The sequence below is a fragment of the Rhipicephalus microplus genome, chromosome X, assembly GCF_043290135.1.
Source record: "Rhipicephalus microplus isolate Deutch F79 chromosome X, USDA_Rmic, whole genome shotgun sequence".
NCBI classification, from domain to species: Eukaryota; Metazoa; Arthropoda; class Arachnida; order Ixodida; family Ixodidae; genus Rhipicephalus; species Rhipicephalus microplus.
This window is the reverse complement of record NC_134710.1, coordinates 129011823-129026925: the sequence shown is the minus strand read 5'-3', so window position 1 is coordinate 129026925 and position 15103 is coordinate 129011823. Positions and strand designations below refer to the sequence as shown.

At 43.9% G+C, this 15103-nt stretch overlaps 1 protein-coding gene, 1 non-coding gene and 1 pseudogene across 4 annotated transcripts; 2 read left to right on the top strand and 1 right to left on the bottom strand.

Annotated features, from left to right (window-relative positions):
* Positions 1-1687: 1687 nt before the first annotated feature.
* On the bottom strand, positions 1688-3693 carry LOC142776979 (uncharacterized; annotated as a pseudogene).
* A 1493-nt stretch (positions 3694-5186) lies between these two features.
* LOC142775749 (uncharacterized) lies at positions 5187-11197 on the top strand. Of its 3 annotated transcripts, XM_075877690.1 has the most exons (7): positions 5187-5303; positions 6205-6334; positions 6464-6639; positions 7095-7154; positions 7226-7624; positions 7922-8102; positions 11070-11197. In XM_075877690.1, the coding sequence occupies exons 2-5, from the start codon at positions 6219-6221 to the stop codon at positions 7327-7329; spliced, it is 456 nt and encodes a 151-aa protein (XP_075733805.1). In that variant the 5' UTR covers positions 5187-5303; positions 6205-6218; the 3' UTR covers positions 7330-7624; positions 7922-8102; positions 11070-11197. The 3 variants fall into 3 exon arrangements, 1 of the variants encoding a protein (XP_075733805.1); XR_012886973.1 differs by lacking the exons at positions 5187-5303; positions 6205-6334; positions 7095-7154 and having other exon boundaries at positions 6361-6639; positions 7226-7455; positions 7511-7624; XR_012886972.1 differs by lacking the exons at positions 5187-5303; positions 6205-6334; positions 7095-7154 and having other exon boundaries at positions 6361-6639.
* An 821-nt stretch (positions 11198-12018) lies between these two features.
* TRNAA-CGC (transfer RNA alanine (anticodon CGC)) lies at positions 12019-12091 on the top strand. The gene has a single exon. It is a non-coding gene; the product is annotated as a tRNA-Ala (tRNA).
* The last annotated feature ends 3012 nt before the right edge of the window (positions 12092-15103 follow it).

Here is a 15103-nt window from a genome sequence, read left to right as displayed (position 1 = left end):
GTGAGAATTTATATTTTCTATGGGGTTAAACCTCTGCGCCAACGCCCTCCCCACCCTAGCCCTGCCAGTGCTCACCTCATCCACTAAAAATGAAGGCAACACATAGACATCCAACACCGATGTATGTGCCATGCGAAAGACAAGACTGAGCATATGTCGCAGTCAAATCAAATGTTTAAAGGAGCATAAGGCAAATTTAAATGGGCATTTCTGAACAGAATTCAGTTGCATGGCGTGCGATCTGAAAATCCTGTGTTATTTGTGTGTCTCAAAAAAATTTGATCATACAAACCACCAAGACTGATGGGCAAAACGAAAGTTTTTTTTCATGACTCCTTCACAGCGGTTTGTGTAGTCAAATTTTTTTGTGACATGCACTGACTAGCATATTAGGTTTTACCGATGTTTCTCCTCAGTGTCATGCGTTGAACAGCTTTGCTGGTCCTCAATAGCTCAATTTTTATATGTAAAACAACCACCTGGGACCACACCTGGACTTATGAAGACTGAGTGCACCATTGGTCACACATAATGAGTAAACCTACGAGGGCATTTTCTCATCTACTCTCAAATCAGGCCAGGAAATTTTTCGGAGAGGGGGGCATTTGCTCAATGCCTGACTGTAGAAAAAAAACAAATATGTATATACTGATTTTTATTAAAATAGCCCCTCCATCAAAATTTTGGTGGGGGTATTTTTCGGAGGAGGCATTTGCTCAATGCCTGACTGTAGAGAAAAACAAGTATAAAATTACTGATATTTATTAAAATACCCCCTCCATATAAATTTGGGTGGGGGTATAGTTGTCGAATAAGTAATGAACAACCAACGCCTCCTGGAACAACATGCATAGCTGAGCATTCTGTCATGGCCTGTTCAATCTATGTTCGCACACAGCTCCGCAGTTATAGTGTACAAAATTTCTAAACACCGGCTAAATTCATTGTAGACTAGCAGTATACACTGGCATTAAACCATAATTCTTCAAGTAAACTTCAAATTTCAATGAGAACAATATGCTTTGTGTACTTCCCTTAACACAAGGCTGCATTATCCACTACAATGCAAGCTATCTATTTTTATTGCACTGTTGTCCAATCACTCTATAGTTTAACTAAAGCAAATCGTGCATTTAGATTTAACACACGACTGCTTAAAGAGCATATGAGAATGGCAAAGGTACATTGAATTGGCCATTCTGAAAAAAAAAGAAAAAAGGAGGGGAACGGTATGCAAAGTTGCAAAGGCTTTATCGTAAAAGGTTTTTCCTCGACGGCAATGCCTCTGCAGTTAAACTGGAAGTACTGACTGCATTAATGCTTCAGTGAAATTTATTTCTGAATTTCTGACTTCCACAGCAATGCAATCAGCTGCACACATAACTCAATGCCACAAAAAAATTCACGTCACAAATGCACCAAAGCATAAAAGGAGCTACGGTCGTGTGGAAGCCAAATGTTATATCCTGGAAAAAAATTAATCTTGCACGACTAAGATTGAAATATAGTAAAAGATTGTGCTTAACTATAGCATATCTTGCAAACTATAATTTACAAACATTAAGCTGTGAAATAGCCACAGTTGTAGCCATTTGTTATTCAATTTTTTTGAACATTTAGTTTAACATTTTCCAAAATGAAGTCCCCAAGAAACCTTTGATTGTTTTTGTAAAGACTCCTGTGTTTTCTAGGAAGCTCTATACATTGCCAGTTTCACTACCTCAACAGCTGTATTCTCTTGCGCTTCTGCTTCCATCAGAAGCTGCTGTGTTTCAGTTTCAGCCTCACTCTTGCCTGCCTCTTCGCTCTTCTCTTCTACACTTTCCACTTCAACTTCGTACTCCACAATGAAGTCCTCACTAGGATACCGTTTGACAACAATATGGATTTCATTTGTGGCATCTGCACAATCTGCTTCGGCATGAAAGTTGGGGTGACAGTTCTGATAGTGCGACTGCAGCGTTTTGTCCGAAATGTATTTCTTTGACTTGACTTTCGTATGGATCTGCATGGGGCACTTGAGGTTGACCTGCTTTGCAAAGCGGCGCGGACACAAGCTGCAGGCGTACGGGCGTTCACCCATGTGCGTCTGCATGTGAACTTCAAGCTGATTTATGGAAGTGCACCGCAGGTTGCAGGTGGGACATTCATTTTTTTTTTGTTGCGTGTCCCTTCATGTGCTTCACCAGATGCTGCTCTTTGGCGAATGACCGCTCGCACACAATGCAGAAGAAAGCGTACGCGTCCGAGTGAATCTTTTGGTGCGCCCCCAATGCTGCACGCGACAAAAAACTGCGGCTGCATTGGTCGCAGCTAAAGATTTACTGATGGCATTTTTTCGCGTGCGCCCTGAGTCGTGTGATGTTCGGGAATGCCTCTTCGCACTGTGTGCATGGGTGAGCCCGGTCCGACTGGTGCGTCTGCAGATGTGTCCGCAAGTTCACAGACTGTTGGAAACGTTTGAGGCAGACTTCGCACTGGTAGGGCCGTTCACCCGTATGCGTCGTGCGGTGAGCGTTAAGGTTAGATATCTTGGTGAAGCGTTCGTTGCACACATCGCACTGATATGGCTTTTCGCCTGTGTGGATCATCTTGTGCGACCGGAGCTGACTGTTAGTGTAGAAGCGCTTGTGGCAGAGGTCACACGCGTAGTCTTACTGGCGCAAGTGGATATTCATGTGTGCCTTGAGGTTGGAGGCAACCGTGAAGCTCTTGTTGCACGTCGGGCACTTGTGATCCCGCCGGCCTGTGTGGGACAGCAAGTGTATCTTGACATGGCTCGAGCTGGCAAACTGCTTCCCACAAATCTGGCACTCGTGCGGCTTCTCGCCAGTGTGTGTGCGCATGTGGGCACGCATGTTGCTGTTGACAGCAAATTCGCGAAAGCAGATCTCGCACTGGTATGGCTTTTCGCCGGTGTGCACTGCCATGTGTGTCTTGAGGTGTGTAGAGGTGAAGAATCCTTTGTTGCACACTTGGCAGACGTGCTTGCGTTCGCCAGTGTGGATGCGCCGGTGAACCTTCAGGTTGCTCGACGCGGTGAATTGGCGGCCGCAGATGTCGCACTGGTGCGGCTTACGTCCAGCGTGAATCAACATGTGGGTCTTCAGGTTGCAGCGCGATGTGTACCACTTGTTGCAGATGGTGCAGCAGTGGTCCTTCTTGGCGTGGCGCGACACAAGGTGGGTGACATACTCGCTCCAGTTGCAGAACTTCTGCTTACACAGCTCGCAGGCATGGACTTTCTGCTCATTCGTTTGGTGCGACTGCTCATGTGCTGCCAAGAGGAACTTTGAGCTGAAGCTGCATCCGCATATGGCGCAGGTGTGCCCGTGACTGGTTGCCGGGAGCGCTTCGACTACTATAGACTCGGGGATCATCGACATCTTCGGCGAGAGTGACTTCATCCGAAATTATCAGGTCTTCCAAGACCACACTCCCGGGAAGTGCAACGTCTTCGGATACAACCACAACTTCAGCCTTACTGCCATCAACCTGAGGCTGCATGACAGCTGCCACCATGAATGGACACATGTTTCCATCTGCACTGTGGTGTTGCTCTATCTCGCCCTGAGAGGAAAACTGCTCGTCGCAAGCGCCGCACTGGTAGATCACAGAGTCACAATCTAGCTGATCTTCCATGGCGACCTGCACAACGAAATGAGTACACAACATAAATCTTTGTAGGAGACATTTTTGTAAAGTCCGCTGTCAGAAGTCCCATAACTACAATCATGTTACATGGCACGAGCAGAAGAATTGCAGACGAGAAAAAAAAACACAAGCAGTAGGGTGTAGGTAGTGGAACTGGAAGCGTAATTTTATGCAGCGAGCGTCATCACGTAATACGGATAAATATATTGCAGAGGTCCGACTCCCGTTCAACAGTTTTGTTACGCTGTGCGCTTAATCGACAAATCATATCGCTTGTTGAAACGACAAATGATGCTGACAGGTCTCGGCAACAACGGGTTCGCCTGAAACTGCGAAGGTGTAAAAGGGTTCCGTTCTGGATGAGCAGCTTCTGCAACGAGTACGTCGCAGTTAAATAATTTAACGGGCCCTCAGGCGACTGAGTGTTTTCGCGAACCGCCACAAGCCTCCCTCGATGACAATCCGACCGCCCCGCAAGAATCGCCACTGCCACCGATCTCGTGGTGTCGAATTTTTCAGCGACTTGGCCACGCCGCGAATCCGTTCCTACGAGGAGCAATCACCTGCAGTTGTAAGAACGACGTGACAGCTCATCAACGTCTTCTTAAGGGACGAGAAATTGACGCAGGCATTCACAGAATACTCAACACTTCTTTTGTGACTTGCGCAGCCGCCTTGCACAGCTGTGCGTGCGGTGTTTTGTCGCGGGCAAAGACGATGATTTCACCTTGAGTGAACATATCGCGTCGTAAAATTGTGCAAAACAGCTTCTGAAACTAAGTAGGCACGTCAATAATTTTTCACCACGTGCATACTGAGCGGCAACGCTAGAATTTGTGTGCGCCCGTAAGACTGCTTCTGTAAGGGCAATGCCGAGATAATTCCGCTAGCGCATTACCATCGCCCCATATTGGTACGCACAGTTCGCGGTCAGCGGTGAAACGTTCATGCCAACGGCCTCGGGACAGTGTGGAAAAAGAGAATTTTCTTACTTTGGCGTAATTGAGATGGCTAGTTAAACATATTTTGGCACGCCATACGTGCCAGCAACGTCGACAGTGGATAAGCCTAGTTCTCAACGTTGGCAAGGCCCTTTTTTTTACTTTTTTTTTCCTTGCTCTTTACGTGATGCTGCGAGAGATGTTACCGTCTACGCCATCTGTTGAAAAGACAGTGGTTAGGATGATATCGAAACGCACCCATAGAAATAAAGTTGAGTGATATCAAGGTTCGTGCTTGCTCCTTTCAACACCAGTAGAGTAACTCGCTATGCTGCTCAGAGCAAAACCATAGAGAAAGAAAAAGACGAAAAGGACACTCCGAGAAACCTGGCCTCAGGAAGTGCGTCACGACTACGTAACGAACTAGTGCTCTTACCAAACGTCAGAGAACGCAAGCGCAAAAAAAAAAACAGTTATAATCAATGCAACAAAATTTTTTTACAAAATAGTAATTATACGCCCAAATTTGGTATGTTTTTATACATAAAAACAATTTATTTAACACACCTTCCGCGATTCTTTTTCTTCAGCCGTACTGTCATAAACACCATCCACCCAGCGACAAGCCCATGCATGACTGACAGCGGGAAGCTTTCGTCGCTTTCGTCAACGTCGGCTGCGTCGGCGTTTTCGTGCGTGAGATAACAGGTGAGGCACGTTTTCAAGCGAAGCTTGTTGAATGACATGTTGTTGGGCTTGTTGGGTCTTTTTTTTTCAGAAAACGGTTACACCTGCGCGAATAAGACACCATGCAACAAACATAGAAAGATGCACACACACACGTTGCGCTTCGTGTGTGCGAGTTTGTTTCTTACGTGGCGTCTCATTCACGCAGTGGTAACCTTTTTCTGAAGCTTGTAAGGACGGGGAGGTTCGCTAAAAAGAAAGTTTGCGGCTCTATGCGGCGGCTAGACGGGAACATTGTGCAACGTATGTAGTATAGCAAAGGCGGCACGGCGTCAAGCCGAGGCGACGCGTGCTGCGTCTGTGCGCTGAGCATAGCTGGGCAGCTAGGTCATAGGCTCAATGGCTCGGTGCGAAATATTGAGAAGCGTTCGCTGGGCCTCGCATGCTTCTCGACGCGTTTCCCGAAGGCTCGGAACACGAATAATTCTTGGTGTGCCGGAGGCAAATCTGGACTAGCCAAGTGGCCATCATCTTCGTTTCTTCGCTAGCCTTGTGCCACTAGTGCAAGCTGCCCCCAAATTTTTTGACGTTTCCAATATAATTTTACCGCACAAATTTCAACTACGATTTTTCTTCCCAATGTACTGCTGATACTGCGTACGCACGAAGGTGTTCTAAAGTTCCCAGGTTGCGATACCATTGCATTACAAGGGATAGCGGCCTGGAAACTTTTGAAGATCTTTGTACGCGGTCTTAGCGTCTATCTTTGTAAGTCAGAGTTTTATGGGTCAGAGCTGTATCACTGGTTTTGTATTGTGCATCGATTAGCTAATCATTCAAAGGGGTTTGCTGGTACACTTATGACGTGCACATATCTTTTTTGTAATTTGACAGCGAAGCATCCACTTACTAACATTTTCAGACCGCGCTGATTCCATGCCGTCCGGCGGTCCAAGCTACGGCAGCTACTGCTGTGTATCGTGGTGCTTCAACAATGGCAGAACCCACAAGAAGCCTGGGACGAGTTTCTTCCGCATACCACGGGACGGCAGGTGTGTTAAAGCTGTTGTGTGGTTTGCATGTCTTTAGGCTTACTGTTCGTACTTGCTCAGTGAGGGTAACAATAAAAAATCACTATTCAAGCACTTCCCCTTTCAGCTGATAGTTCATTGCCAATGCAGGATGAAAGCATGGATGCAGTATGCTGGACGCGATGATCTCCTGAGTAAGCTGGCCAGCCTATTGTACGCAACGTACAGGGTTTGTAGCGACCATTTTACTGCTCAAAGTTTCATGGACCCTGGGCACACAAGGCTTACAAGAATGGCTGTTCCCAGTGTGCAACCAGCTGCACCATGTAAGTGATTGACAAACTCAAATACGTGCAATAGCAGCCACTTGTATTGAATCAGTGGCGACAGTTAACCGCGAAGATCTTTGTAGCCGATGGAGAAACCTCACTATAGAAGTAACACTTGGAAAGTCTTAAATTTTGTGAATTGTGGGCTATTACCTTCCTAACAGCAGCTTTACATTTCTGTCGTTTTTTGATGCTCTTGACCTGCGCAACTTGTTTTGAAAGACTTTAAAGGGCTATTTCTCGTTATCTTCAAGCCTGGGTGCACATGTACATATACCTTTCATCAGTGAAAGCTGGCACTGTTGATAATTCCAAAAATCACAAATTACTTGTTTCCTAGTTGGTGCCTTCTCTTTTCTTCCACGTTCGACCAATTTATGCGTTTGAAAGAGCTGTTTAAGTTTCCCAATGCTACAAGCTTTGTAACTTGTACCAACTACGCATATATGCAGGTTCTCTGAGCGTCGCTTCAAATAGTGACTGGGACATGACTGCAGAAGCTGCACTGCAAGGTGCGGATAAGCTTCAGTTTGTGTTATTTTAAGCCTCTTATTGACACATTGTCGTAATTTCATTTCTTCAGGACCTGCGGTAGAGGCTTCAAAAAGCGGCTCCCACACATTGAGGTGCCCCGATGAGCAGGGTGCGTTCAGTGTCGCGATTTCTTTTTTTTTTTACCCAAATTGACTGTTGACCAAATCTCTGCAGATGGCAGCTCCGTTGTAGCTGGTGAAAGAATTTCTGCTTACTTCGTCTTGCCGGAGAAAACCTTAACCAGTCATTCAGCTGTCACAAAAGGAACTTGTGTGACTGGTAAGTTGTATGTTCACTTCAACACCAGAGTGGATTGATATAGAGACTTCCGCAGGCCGCTCGCAAGATTGTTCCGACAGCACTGTCCGAGGCACTGAACAAGCTTCACAAGACCCTTCAGAAGACGTCTCCGCCAACAGTTCCATGCCTGAGTGCACTAGAGAAAATGGTGACTATGCTTTTATTGCAGCTGTTTTTAATGTGCTATTTTATGTTTAGGACATTCTGAGGAAACTATCCTCAAAAGGACACTACGTGTGCACTTACAAAATGTAAGGGTGGGCTCTCAGTGATTTTCATTTTTTTGTGCATTGTCAACATTGTGAATGGTTTGTTTTTAGGTAGTGGAATCGAAAACTTTGCACCACAGAAAGTTGTGCACCTTGGGTCTGAAAGAGCGAGGAAAGTGCTCGTATGGGATTAGTTGCTCTTCGCTTTTACATCCATTTTTTTTTGTTTATTGCAGTGCGTTCCTGTGTGCCAGCGACAATGTCTCCATCAATGAAGTACAAGCAAACCATTAAACATCTGCAAGCCAAAGTAGCAGCACAGCGAAAACTATCAAAAGACTGCGGAGACAGCCTTACCAAGCACCGTCATCGACTTCAAAGGCCCTTGGAGTTATCCGACCGCACGTCACCGAGGAGGTTTTTAAACTTCTTTCTGCACATGTTCGCTTGAGGCCCAAACGCAAGGGCAAGCGGTTTCCCGTGTGGTTCAAGAAATTCGCTCTTCACTTAAACTTGCGAGGTCCGCGAGCATACCGATTTCTGGCTCCATATTTTTCTTTGCCCTCCCGGCGTTCATTAAAGAGGTGACTAGCTAATGTAAAGATGACTCCAGGCATAATCCCAGGAATCCTTACTTCAATTGCAACAAATACTCAAGCTTGGAATGAACGGGACCGAGTGTGTGCTTTAGTTTTCGACGAAATAGCACTCAAAAAGAATTTGTACTATGATGCTGCAAGAGACGTTGTCCAGGGTTTTACAGATGATGGCACTCATCGCACTTCAACTATTGCTGATCGAGCACTGGTTTTTCTTCTTGTTGGTGTTTCAAGAAAGTGGGTTCAACCGGTTGTTTTTACTATAGGGCACACATCAACACCATCATCTGTTATGCATAACTTGCTGGTGTCACTCATTTTGGAGCTTAGGAGCATTAATATTGCAGTGAAAGCAGTCATTTGTGACCAGGGCAGTTCAAATGTAAGTCTCGCTAACCAACTAAGAGTGACTGTAGCAAAGCCTTTTTTTGAAGGTAATGGTGAGCGGATGTATTACATTTTTGATGTTCCGCATTTAATTAAAACAACGCGCAATAATGTCCAAGCACACAAGTTATACATTGGGGATGACATCGTTAACTGGTCGCACATTGTAAGCCTTTACCAATCCTCACATGAGTTGCGGTTGCGATTGGCTCCAAAGTTGACTGAACGGCACGTTCATCAGAAACCTTTTTTCTGATATGAAGGTCAGCAGAGCAACTCGGGTCCTCAGTGCATCAGTTTCGATTGCTATCACGGCAATGGTGTATGCGAAGGTGCTGCCTGCCTCGGCCATCACTACAGCTCAATTTTGTGATCGTATGGACAGGATTTTCGATGCCTTGAACAGCTCGAGTAAAAAAAGAACTTCGCAAAAGCTGCGGCATGCAATCATGAAAAATGATTCAGAGCTGATTGACTTCCTCCGAGGCCAGCTTCCCTGGATTGCATCATGGCAGTTTGTTGGCAGACGTCAACCACAAACCATCGTAGGTTGGCAAATTACAATTCAGGCTATTTGTCAACTATGGGACGATCTCTCCAAAAATTACAATTTTGAATACCTGTTAACACGCAGGCTTCAACAGGATTCTCTGGAGAACATATTTGGCCACATTAGGCAAAAACAGGGTTGCAACACCAACCCCAATATAGCACAATTTATTTGTGGCCTGAAGCACATCTGCATAAAAAAACTCTTCAAGCTGTCAGAATACGGAAATGTCGAGGATGATGAATGTGACCTCCTCCAGGAGCAGCTCTCGCCATTCTCTCTCACCAGTGCATCTCTTGTGGATAATGAGGAGTGTGCACAGCCACAGCCTGACGACTTTCCCGCTCTAGACGATCTCTCTAAACTTGCGACCAACATTCACTCCCATATTATCGATGACTCCGCTGCATATTATGTACCTGGTTTTCTCATCAAACACTTCCTTCGGAATGCATGTGACTGTTGCCTACAGTTACTGAAAGATGACAGTGAGACGCTTAAGGGTACCCACCAGTATTTCACAATGCTCAAAGCATACCACGTCCCCAGCAAACTTTTTGGGAATCTCACTGTGCCATCAGAAGCAGTTTTTGCATACGTACAACTTGAATCTCACTTTCTTGCCATGATTGAGGCCACTGCACATCACCTGAAAGTGTGCGATGTTTTGTATCACCATCTGTCAAGTGTTGGCGATTTTCATTTCTGCTCTGCTGGGTGTCGCGCGAAGTTTCTGAAAATGTTTTGCCGGGTTCGTTTATGTTGGCATGTGGGTTTTGTGAACCGAAACTTAGATAGGGTTAGGTTCCAGTCTTCAATCTCGGGCATACAGCTTGACAAGTTCAAAGGTTAGCAATTAGCGGCGGGTTTACACTAAAGTATTCGAGTTGAGCCGAATCCTGCAATAGCTTTGTTATGTTATTACTTCGTTACAGCAGACTTCATTATGGTCTTATATGCTTATATTCAGTTCAACTGGACTAACCACTCCTTCGTTGCATACATTGTTTTGGTTACCCGCTATAAGGAGTAGGGACACTGTGTATTCGCTCGAAGTGATTTGCATAACCTTAAAAAGAATGTTGGGTATCCTGTCTGTATTTTTGTAGCAAATGCGGGCGGTACACTTTACTGTGGGTCGCTTGGTCACTGTGTATGCTTTATCTCTCCAGCTCAAGTAATATATCGATAACAAAACCACTTGTTGAAATGTCTTCGAGCGGGTAAGGAACACAGTATGAAGTGCGCACGGTTCACGTTAGCACGCTTTTCGTATTTTAGCTTCTCATCAACCTCCTCATCTGGCCCATCAAAATTTTCAAAAGAATACCCAAACTTGTAGCGTTTGATGGGGCTGCGGACGCTGCCATTTTATTTTTATATAGCTTGTGAGTGATAACAAAAGATGTAGAGCCTTTGTGAAAAACAATGAGCCAAAGTGGTTTCCTTCTGCTATTTATTAGCCCTGTAATACCGCTCTCGTAGCACCAATTAAGGTCCACAATTCTGGATAAGTGATGACTACAATCTATTTTAGCTCCCAAGCGTCACAGCAACACCCAGACGCAAATCACTTGGGATCTTAAGTTTTTGATGAAGGCGACGCATAAGAAGAGCCACAAGACCTGCCAGTGTTGTAGCATAAAGTTTGTCTTTCACGTAGTGAGCAAGCTGCAAAGCCCTACCTTTCTGAGGACAAGCAGGCATCAAGTCTGCTTTTTTTTTTTTCATTTTGGGCTAGCTGTTCTTAAGCACAGCCAGCACACTGCACCTTTGCCTTTCTGCTATATTGTGTCGTGTGGTTTCTGTGCGCTCTTTTTTTCTATGCATTATTTCGGTTAATCCCAGGCGTGATTCGCGACTTCATTGCTGTGTATATGTCACTTCTTTCTTCATCAGCATTGTGCGCTGTGTTTTTGCCATAGATCCTTACTTACCCACTGGCCCGGTGTGTCATACTCACCAGCTTCTCGGCTTCTGCCAATTCTAGCGATGTGTGCGTTGTCTGTATTCTCTGTATTTGTTACAATATTTGTTACAATTTATTTGTAAGGAGAGATGCATTTGTTGTCTACCTTTGTCATATTGTGCTTTTTATATTCTTAGACTCTACCTTGCCTTTGAATAAAACATTGCGGATACTCTGTCTCTTTGACTGATATATACATTGATCACTTGTTCCAAAAGAAAAACACAAGCGCGATGAATAAAACCGTAGTGAATTATCATTACCTGCATCTCTTTTTATTATAACTTAATCGAAATAAAAATTACGTCACGTCCAATTCGCACGAACCACTGAACAAAACAAAACAGGGAATCGCTAAATCCAAACGACCTACAAAAACTATCCATTTGGGCGATGAAAAGTGGTCTGAAATTGTGAACTTTCGTCATAGCCAAACGTCGGTTACGCAAAGTAATTCAAAATTTGCGCCAGTGAAACAGAAACGGGAAGCGCACGCCACTTGCTCTCACCAACCACCAGGTGTGCTAGGGTCGATTGGGCCGCTGGGGTCTACGGGAGTGTCCCCTCTTGACCTTTTTTTTTTATTTCTCTATGGCAAAACTAGCTACCCCAGCCGAACGGTAAGCACTAAGGCGTAATTCTTCGCGTTTTCCCACAGGTTGCTATTGAACAGATAACAATGACATTGGGGCAATGATGGCATCATTTGGCTTTCATAGTTTAAGTTATCCGATTCGTAAACATTATAAAACCGAAATCTTGCTACAAATAACAGCAAGTTGTGCTATTTCACATTGTTGTAGAGAAATAAGCTCACCTCCGAGCGTCGCCTGGTTAGCTCAGTTGATAGAGTATGAGACTCGCAATCACAGGGTCGTGGGTTCAAGTCCCACAGTAGATTTTTTTTTATAGTCAACTCAACATCAATAATCGTCCATTACTTTTCGGCTGCATAAGCTCCTTTCGTGTGCAGCCAACGACGTCTCCTAAACGCGGTCATAGTGAACCGGAGTGACGGAATGTCGGGCTGAAAATGTCTTCACTGGCATCTACTTGCAGGGTGGTGGGTGGTTGCGAAAGAACACTTCCTCCCCTCTCAAGACAAATCAGCATATACCTACTCCCCTTTGCTACACCATAACTCACTCTCTCTCCTAGATGCGATGCAACACGTGTTTGCACCTTCAACGCATAAATCCCGCCGATATGCGCGTGTCATTGCATCTCACACTTCTACGCAAAAAAAGATTGTGTTTCATGTGACTTAAAAACCTGGAAATGAATGAAAATGTAACTCAGCAATCACTGCATGTTCAATGTTGCATATTGACTAGAAGTATGCCAGAAACCATTCATGATCGAGTTAAACTTCGAAACTTTACTTCACCAACGCAGTAAGTTTTCTCCTGCTCATAGATGTTAGATTACATTCTTTTAGCGCCGAACGTGCTGACGCCCATCTCGCTTTATTTCACTTTTTTATTTTTATTTAACATACCTTACAGGCTCTCGTTAGAGCATAGGGTAAGGGGGGCTTACAGAAAAAAAGAAAGAAAAATGAGAACATATACAGTTCAAATATACAAATTAATGCAACATAACAGCGACACTAATAACAGTAATAGAACAAGGAAAATACAGTCACCAAGTATATGCACCTCCATACAAATGTCTATGAAATGATGCTAGATGTAGTGAGAGAGTAGTTTCTCGTGGAACGCGTTGTTGTTAGTGACTGAAACTATCTCGTCGGGAAGATCATTCCACAGTGAGATTGCCTGTGGCAAAGCAGATAAGTTGAACGCGCGAGTTCTGCCAAAAATACGCTTAAAGCTGCGCTGATTTCGCATGCGTGCAGACATGCGATCCGGTGTGTGTAGAGGGAAAGCGCATGGATTTCTGCTATTAATGTACTTGTGAAACAACACAAGGAGGGCTATCTTGCGGCGGATATCCAATGGTTGTAAACCGATCTCGCGTTTAATTTGAGATACACTGCTGTGACATTGGTAGTTCTGAGTGATGAAGCGGGCTGCTCTGTTTTGAATGGCTTCGATCATCTGTATTAAATAGTTTTGATAAGGTGACCAAACTGGTGAGGCATATTCTAACTGTGGACGTACGAATGTTAAATAGGCTATTTTGCGGATGCTCGATGTGGAGTAATGGAGATTTCGACGTAAATAACCTAGTGTTTTGGATGCCTTGGAACAAATAGAAGTTATGTGGGAAGACCATGAAAGTTTAGAGTCAATAATAACTCCTAGATATTTGTATGATGTTGTTCGAGATACTTCACCGTTTTTAATATTGTATGAAAAAGTGTAAATTGAGGTTTTTCGGGAAACCGACATTATTTTACATTTTGAAGTGTTCAAGCTCATTAACCACTTATTACACCAACTGCAAACGAGGTCTAGGTCACCTTGAAGGGCCTCATGATCAGAGGGAGATGTTATGGTTCGATAAATGACACAGTCGTCTGCAAACAGGCGTATACGGGATGAAATGTTAGTCAGCAGATCGTTGATGAAGATTAAAAAGAGTAGAGGGCCAAGGACGCTACCCTGCGGCACTCCTGAAGTGACTTCTGCGATATCTGAATGAGAATCATTTGCAAATGTGAGCTGTTCACGAAATGAAAGAAAATTTCGAAGCCATGATAGCGTTAAGGAGTCCAATTTAAGAGAAGACAGTTTGGAAATCAGACGACAATGGGCGACACGGTCAAAGGCCTTCGAAAAATCGAGGAAAGCGCAATCTGTCTGTGTGTTCATGTCCAAGTTAGTCTGTAGATCTGTTGTGAATTCAAGTAGTTGTGTATCGCAAGAGAAACCTTTCCTAAAGCCATGTAGGGTGGAACTAAAAAAATTGTTTGATTCAAGATGACTGTAAATATGAGAAGCAATGATATGTTCAAGTAATTTACAGCTGATGGAGGTTAACAAGATGGGACAATAATTTTCAACCTGATCTTTACATCCTGCTTTGAATATGGAAATAACTTTTGCGACATTCCAGTCCCTGACCGGTATACAAAGGCTGTCTGAAAATGTGAAATAATATTTGAGAGGACGTGGGAATTGTATTTTTTAGTATCTTTGAATTGATATTATCTAGACCACTAGAAGTAGAAACTTTGAGGTTGTTGATTAGTTTAGTGGTGCCCTCAATGTTAATATCTACGGGTGCCATGAAAGGGTAATCAAGTTCCGGAAACTCAGGAATGTTAGAATGATCTTCCCGTGTGAAAACAGAAAAAAAATTTTGTTAAATGCAATTGCACACTGGTCTCTTGGGAGAGGTAATCGATTTTTGCCTTTCAAAGTAATATCTGTCACAGAAGAAGCAGGTGATAATTGTTGCCAAAATTTTCTGGGATTGCATTTTAATAATGATGGTAGGTCATGTTTAAAGTACTTGTCTTGAGCAGTGAATAACGCAGAAGTATAACTTTTAAGACATTCCTCATATGAATTCCAAGCAGAGGCACTACAAGCGTGCATCGCGGTCTTATACAGCCTTTTTTTTTTTTTGATTTCTCAAAGTTCGCAAGTATTTGTTAAACCATGGGTTTCTCTTATCATTAGATATGGCAATTTAAGGGACATATTTGTCGACTAATAAAGTAATCTCCTCTCTAAACAATGACCAATTTTCATCGACGGTACGACTTGACAATGAGGGCAAGAATGTGCTGTGATAGAATTCTTCCAAGTCAGAATTCATACAACTATAATTGGCCTTGCTGTAGTCTCTAATCACTTTTGTAGTTTTACCCGCAACTTTGGGGGGAATGTTTATTGATAATTGAACGAGCTTATGGTCACATAACCCTTCAAGGCAAGAGATTTCACCTACATTATCAGGATCTAAGGTAAGTAATAAATCCAAAATATTATTGCCCTGTGTT